Source organism: Nestor notabilis, unplaced genomic scaffold (genome assembly GCF_000696875.1).
Source record: "Nestor notabilis isolate BGI_N333 unplaced genomic scaffold, ASM69687v1 scaffold4678, whole genome shotgun sequence".
Lineage (NCBI taxonomy): Eukaryota > Metazoa > Chordata > Aves > Psittaciformes > Psittacidae > Nestor > Nestor notabilis.
The window spans coordinates 45,564-53,015 of record NW_009940423.1 but is presented as its reverse complement, the minus strand read 5'-3'; the positions used below and the strand labels follow the sequence as shown (position 1 = coordinate 53,015).

The 7,452-nt window shown below is 42.8% G+C and overlaps 1 protein-coding gene across 2 annotated transcripts in view; it reads right to left on the bottom strand.

Annotated features, from left to right (window-relative positions):
• Nucleotides 1-410: 410 nt before the first annotated feature.
• Nucleotides 411-7,452, bottom strand: part of RALGAPB (Ral GTPase activating protein, beta subunit (non-catalytic)) — a 47,423-nt gene continuing 40,381 nt past the window's right edge. For both annotated transcript variants that reach the window (XM_010020327.1, XM_010020328.1), the window contains exons 24-29: nucleotides 6,750-6,872; nucleotides 5,908-6,044; nucleotides 5,044-5,152; nucleotides 3,303-3,381; nucleotides 2,607-2,755; nucleotides 411-900 (exon numbers count right to left, since the gene is read on the bottom strand). In XM_010020327.1, coding sequence (XP_010018629.1) covers nucleotides 707-900; nucleotides 2,607-2,755; nucleotides 3,303-3,381; nucleotides 5,044-5,152; nucleotides 5,908-6,044; nucleotides 6,750-6,872 — 791 coding nt within the window. In that variant the 3' untranslated portion in view covers nucleotides 411-706. The remainder of the gene's footprint in view (nucleotides 901-2,606; nucleotides 2,756-3,302; nucleotides 3,382-5,043; nucleotides 5,153-5,907; nucleotides 6,045-6,749; nucleotides 6,873-7,452) is intronic.

The following is a 7,452-nucleotide window of genomic DNA, read 5'->3' as shown; positions in this document are numbered from 1 at the left end:
CTTAGGTTGGAAAGTCAGGTAATACCAGGTGGTGTTTGTTGTCAGCATGACAGAAGTCTTGTGTGGACTCACTCCCAGCCACGGAGGGAACTGTAAAATGCAGCATTTTGGCTATTTAACCATGACCTGGTGTTTCCAAGCTATTTTCCTCCTCTTGCTTTTGGTACACAAATTGGTTACAAGCAGTGAAGGATCTTCTGTTGAGCTCTGAAGGGGGGCTGAAAATGTCTTTTAAGTTCTTGCAGGAAGATATAATGCTCTGAAACAGCCTCTCTCCTCAAAGGAGAGATTCTGCTCCCTTCTCCTGCAAGATGTGGGTGTAACAAGATGTCTGAAGGCAGGTTTGTTTGTATTTTCTTTTCTATCCTTATATGCAGAGATGGCTTTGTTCTGATTGTTTTCCTCTCACAGAATGAGACACAGTTCCTAATTAGTCTGGAATAGATGACTGGGTGAGGAGATTATGCTGCTAGCATCCAGGAAGACTGGAATTAAGTAATCTTCAGAGGGTAGGTGAATTAAGTCAATATCCCAACTGCAATGTTTTGGATTCATTTCTCATTCCTCCCACATGGTATCTGCTGACTTGTGCTAGAATATCATTTCCTGAATTCCGGAGGGCTGAGGAAATTTGTTGTCGTTATTTAACTGTTTTCATTACTGTAGCCACCAAGCTCTGATCTAATTGTCCTGGAAGGATAATGACCTAGGGGTTGCAGTTCTTGAGCCCAACCTCCTGGAAAAGCGAGGTATAAAACTCTGGCTCCAGCTGCCTGTTGCGGTATTTATTGACAATGTCTGCTATTTTCTGTTTTCGGCGGACGTGGGGGGGGTTGTAGGAGTCACTTTCCAGCCTCTTCCTTCGACAGATGTTTATTACTGTTTGCCTCACTAAAAAACCTGGAAAAGAAACAACATTTGAATCAAGTTTAAACAAATTCCAGTCTGCGCCCCTTTGCTGGCTTCACTGCTAAAGACAAGGTTTGGGTTCTGGCCCATCTAGAAACCCAGGGTTGATGCTCAGCACCATCAAGTCAAGAACTTCCTCAGTGAGTAGTTGGTAACAGATAACCAATGGTCCCCAAGCCTGTAAAGGTGTTTTACTGTGGAAAAAATGAATAAGAAAGGGACTAAGTCAGTGGTACCCTAAACTGGCGGGAGGAGAAGGAAGAGGAGGAGGATTTCTCTGCTTTGCCAGAGCCAAGCAACCGTCCACAGCAGCACCCTCAGGACCAAGAGGGGAAAGAAACCAAAGGATCTAATAGAAGAATCACAGTGCTACAACCCCGGCAATACTACAGAACACGTTCAGAGCTCGGGTAATGCCAGAGGAGCCCTTAGGATGGCAAAAGCACCCATCAGTACTTTCTTCCAGTAGGAATTGAAAATCCTTCCCCTTGGAACAGGGGATGAGGAAAGTCTTGATGGGTTATGGCTGGAAACGGGTTTTCCCTCACTGCTTTGCCACTGTTATTACCTCTCTAACTCATGCTGCTGTATATGACAGGGAGGAGAAGGTTGGGAACCAAAGCAGTAACCCTTGGTTAAAGCTGGCAGTGGACTTTACCCTGTTTTATTCTGAAATGAAATTCATAAGCCTCTAATGAAGAAAGCATCTATTAACCCCTTTGCTGTTTGACAAGCACATTCCTACAGGCAGAAACAGTGTCCTCCTTATCTGGGGCACTTGATCCTGGTTGCACACCAACCACATCTGCTGAACTCGGAGAAGAGACAAATTTCATTATATTGATAGTCCTCATGCAGATGAAAAACCAGCCCAGCTCTAGGAAAACACACCCGATTCTTTCTCAGTACAGGCCATTGTCATCAGCTGAATTCACAAATGCTATTTAAAGGCCCAGTTTGGCTTCAATTTCCCCATCGCTGACCCAAGCATGCAAAACCCAGAACTGGAAAGTCACCACCAACAGATCCCTACAATGGTAGTTTCCTGGTGATGTACCAGCATCCTAATGTTTGTTTATTCATTTTGCTGTCTTGTGAATTGCTCCCACTGGAGCGAGACTTCCAGTTACAGAAGCTATAGTAGCACAAATACCAAGAGAGACCATTAATCCATCCAGCAACACAGGAAAAGGCAGACAGCACACACAGACCCCTGTTAACACATGCCTGCATAGTAGGTTAAGTATTTTATTGAACACATTAGAAAATTCTCAATTGCTGTGACTTTTGATCACTTCTAACACAGCACGTCAGCACAGCCCAAATTCAGCAGTGCCCCCTGGCAGGCACTAGCACCAGCACCTCAGCTCTTAATGCTAAACATTAGGGTCCCATTTCTGATCTCTCTTATCTAAATAACAGGTATTTACCTTTTCCTTCCATTATTACTAGTTCCAGGCCTTCACTTCTACAATTAACCAGAGCTCTGGTATGGTGCCAGCTCAGTGCTGACCACCTGCTCCCTCTGCTGTTCCTGCTACCAAAACATACTGGTGCTGCTGCAAAAAGCATGTTTTTATTCTGTTCTGCCATGCCCATTGTTTTTCCAATGAAAGATTCCAGTTTAGCAGATACATTATTATTAAAAAGAAAAAGAAATATCAAAACATGAGTGTTCCTAAAAATCTTTAGCTTACCAAGAGCTCTCCTACTGACTATCATTCCATCCACCAATGGGATAACCATGTTGAATTTCCCAGTTGCTCCTTGTAGTTTTATCCTGAATAAGCCAGTGTTTAAAGGATGGATGAAGATCACAGGAACTTCCTTCTCAGGAATGGTAGACCTTAACGAAAAACCCGTAACTGTTACATCAGTTTTATATCACTGCTTTAATTAATCTAGAGATGAATAAGAACCACTTTAAGTGTTGAAAAGAATGTTAAAAAAAAAGTCATGTGGCTAAACCAGGAGAACAATTCTGTGCATCTTCTGGGTTTTAGAAGGGTTGAATCAACTGTACTGTTTCTATGGTCTTCTGTCACCACAGAAGGAGAGTCCTTGCAGACAGGGCTTTAAGCCTCACACACACAGCATTAACCGCCTCACAAGGGAGTAAATCAGGAGGTAGGCTTATCACAGACTGAAGATAAAAACTACACATTTTCTGTTCCTTTAGGTTTAAAATGCAGTGCTATGAAAAGCTCTCCCTCCCCTCCCCCCAGAAAAAAAGAAATCCACTGAGGAAACTCATCTGTCTTTAATATGACTGCCTCGAGTTTGCAGGACAGCTGAAGAATGCAAGTGATCTCAGCTATGACTTCTTCTGAAGTGCAGCCTAAACTGTTGTCCACAAGAATCAAGAAAAACCACAAGAATAAGAGCAGTCTTACCTTAGGGAAGTGCTACTATTGGCTGTAGTTTCCACACCAGTGCTCGTCTCAGACACCAGATCAGGGAGGGGGAAGTTTTCTGTAAGAAGAGGATGCACTGAATAAAGCTTATCTATCCCCATTTTGGGGGTGTTTTTTTGTTTTGTTCTGTGCAGAGAAAGATTATTTATGATCAGTCAAAACCATGCAGTCCTGAAGCATTTATACCATGGATGTTCTTGCACTCCTAGTGATGCAGTGTTTGTTTTTAAGATTAAGCATTCATGGAGTGTATAGACACACCTCAGCCACCCTGCACCCAACAGATAGACAACACATGTCCCAGCCCCTCAATTCTCTCAATTCCAAAGCTGAAGTCTCTAGAGGAACAGTGAAAGCAGGAAGGAGATGAAGTATTTCAATCATAGAATGAGCTTTCAGATTATACCCACAGCACCTTCACCCATGCACAAGTAATCAGGATCAAGAAGAGTGCTGGGAATTTCCAAGGCTACCACCGCTCACATCTCTGCTCCAACAAATCTGGCATCTTTCCTCAAATCCAGGCTCTGTAGATCCTCACAACCTACAACTCTGCCGCCATGCACTTGATAACAAATGACTGGATAATGAAGGTGCAGGAGGAGGAAGCAAGAACTCAGATCCCTGGAAGTGGATGTCAAAATTCCCATTACTCTGTTTAGGGGCAGGAACTGAGAGATGTTGACAGTCATTCACAAAAACACTGTTCAGACAGCAGGACAATGTTGACACCTTTTCCAGCAGAAAGAGTATATGGCCTGAAAACACCTTTTGCTATCAGAACTAGATGCTAAGGGTAGACAAAAGCTGGAGCTAGCATGGAGGGCCGTGGAAGCACTTTGAGACAGAGGAAGAAGGGCAGGCAGCTGGCACAGGGGTGACAGCCTAGACTACAAAGTGACAGCTTTTCCCTGTCCGGATTCAAAGATGTACCAGAAGCACAAAGCAAAAGCCAAGAACGTAAGAAGCATAAAGCAAAACCTCTGGGCTAGGAGCCACTTTCAAGAATTCCCCCCCCAGTCCAACTGCCATGCTTACTGAGGCTCACAAACTCATTTCTTCACCTTCAGGCTCAGAGCTTTGGGAGATTCCTACAGCTGCAGAAAGAAGCAGCCAAGCAGAAACATGCATGTGTTCCACAGCTGCTGCCTCTGCAGTGAGCTGGCTTTAGCTGCCACGCAAGAAAGAAGTGGGTCAGGGACACCAGTTTGGGAACTGAAATGGCTGAGGGACTCCTGAAGCTAAGGGTACACACTCTGGGCCAATGTCTCGATAAGGAAATGTTGCTGCAGGACTTGATGTCCACTTTCTGATCCAGGTAAAGCTCTGAGGGAGGTGCTGTAATCACCTTCAGAATTTACACGGACACTTTAATAGGCAGCTCCTCTTCTCCTGGTTGCTTTCCTCTGGGAGAAGATGGCAGCTGAGAGGACCTCAAAACCAGGGATGCACACTTGCTATATGCATTTAGCTTAAGAAAGTGCATGAAAGTATTTCACATGTACTGCCAGAGCTAAAATAATCTCCAGACCTGCATGCCACTGGTTCATGTACTCCCATGGACCACCACTCAAACACCAAAGAGCTGTTTCAGGATCTTAAAAAAGTGTTGGCTACAGACATTAGTAAGGATTTAATATTTCATAGAGGAATGGAACAGTTTTTTCCTCTGGTTCCTGCCCTGTCATTACTTTAGCAAACAATAAAACCTTCTACGCACCTATATCATCGTAACGTTCCACCCAGACCACATACACTTTGGTTTCAGGTCCCATTGGTGGAATGGTCCGGCCCTGAGGCACCCTCTTGGATCTGGAAGTAGGACTGAGCTGTTTTGAACACAGGGGAAGAGCAGCATTTGCAAACATCCTGAGTCCAGTAATGCATCCAACAAGCATTTCCACAGTTGCTCCGTAGTCTTTCAGATACAATCTCTGCCAGCTGCTGAGATGGGGCAGCTGCCATGGAGCTACCCACAGTAATCTGGGTCTCCACAACATTTAATTTCAATGTAAATTAATATATTCAATCTTAAACTGCTTTAAGTTTTTCTTAACATTCGCAAAGATCTTAAATCAGTTACTAAAGATACATTTGGAAGTGAATTCTATACAAGAAATAAGCACTTTAAATCTTTTGCTAACACCAACAGCAGTTCATGGTTTTCTGCTTTGCTACGATACAAAAGTGACTTCACATCTGATACTTCAGACAGAAGTGGCACATACCAAAGTGTGTAGGTATGAAAAGTGTTCATGTCTATTCATCCTAAATTTCCAAGCATGGATTCAAGTCTGAATTACTCTGTAAATACTGCAGAGACTATTTCCTGCATGCATTTCAGGATTTAGGTATGCAGAGTATTACTACTTAGCATATTTAAGTTTTATAATAAATGTGATCTTGCAACCTCCTACTGCAGGTGCAAATTCTGGCAGGACCAAACCAGATGTCAAAGATTAATAGCTAGGAATGAGTAGCTCCAAATGGTAGGAAAATAAATCATGCATTATCAGAAAATGCTGCAGCATTGCCAGTGGGAGAAAAAGTCATTTTTCATTTTTCAGTGCAAGTTTATGCTTACCCGCTGGGAGGGATTAAGATTGTCTGTATGATTGGGGAAGAGTTCAAGTGTCAGAGACTGCTGCTTCAATATTCCTGGCAGTAGATCCATGTTGGAGTCACTTTCTTGGTCAGAAACACTGCTTTCCAGTGAATCAGCTGTAAGCCAGAAGAAAAAAGTGGGGTTTGTCTTTTCTTCTGCCAAAAAACTTAAGCTTTCATCGTATGGAAGGTTTTGAACCTAAAAAGCTTATAAGGTTTTTGAAACAAAACATACATAGATTTATGGTCAAGTCAATATAGCACTCAAAAGCAGGAAGAAGAGTCAGCAATGGTCAACTGCCAATTATTCCAGAAAGAGACTGCAATTAAAGCACTCCCTATGGATTTAGAAGTGTTTCATCCATCTCCTAGGGAATACAGTCTCCTCCTTCCATGGCTATCATTTCCTCCCAGGCCTTTTATTCCAGGGAACTTTTGCATACTGGTTTTAGTGTGCAAAAGATGCAAAAGCTGTTGCTCACCTACAAAGCAGTCGAGTACATGCTCCTCCATGTGCTGCAGGAGCATATGAGGAGAGGAAAAAGAAAGTGAGCCTCACCAGCTGATAGTGAGCCATGTGTCCAAACTAGTGCATCCAGGGGCACAGCAATATCAAGGCTTAGATTGTGCCCTTTCCGGCACAGAATAGATGCCACTTTAGGAAGGAGTCTAAGGATTCGGATGTTGTAATTTAAACATCAGTAGCTTTCTGACAAGGATCTTGCTAGACATACCACTAGTTAATTTAGGTTCTCCTTCTGAAAAAGCTCTCTAACAAAAAATGTTTTGGTTTTGCAAGCAGCATGTACAAAGTGGTCTTACTTAGGGACTCCACTGGGGATGGGACAACAAAAGCTATTTCTGTCAGGGCATCCGCATAATACAGCACCTTCTTCTGCCCGTTGAAGATACTTGCCCCAACGTCTTCTGAAATAATTAGATCATCTGAAATGCACATAAAAGGAAAGTTTGGTCAAAAGGAAGCTCCACCTCTTTATACACTGACTCAGAAAACCACCTTCAAATATAAAGTGCAAACAATGAGAAGAAATCAGGCAAATCTCATTTTAAAATGAGGAGATTTCACAGTCAAATCTCATGGATTATAACCTTTATCAGATAAGTTTTTATTATCTTGAAGGAAATGGCATTTTGGGTTGGGAGAGGATTTATTTTGAACACATTTCCACTGTACTGCATACCTTATTTCCTTCAGATTGAGTAGTCTAGTAAGCATGTTTGCCACAAGAATTCATCTAGTTGCTATTTCTAACCATTCCCTCCAGCAGACATTCAGTTAGTCATTAAATTTCCAAAGGGTTCTAACATTTATAACTTCACTCTGATGCTATTCTAAAATTCAAGCCAGTTTCTACAGCCTCTCCTCTGTGCCTGTTTTTCTGTCAAGGAGAGTTAGGAAGAAGCTCTCTTGAATCAAACCCAATACAAGAAAGCTCCTTGTTCTCAGCTCCCATTCCCTCAGCACAGTTGGTCAGTACATCAGGCTTCCACAGCAGAGAGACAC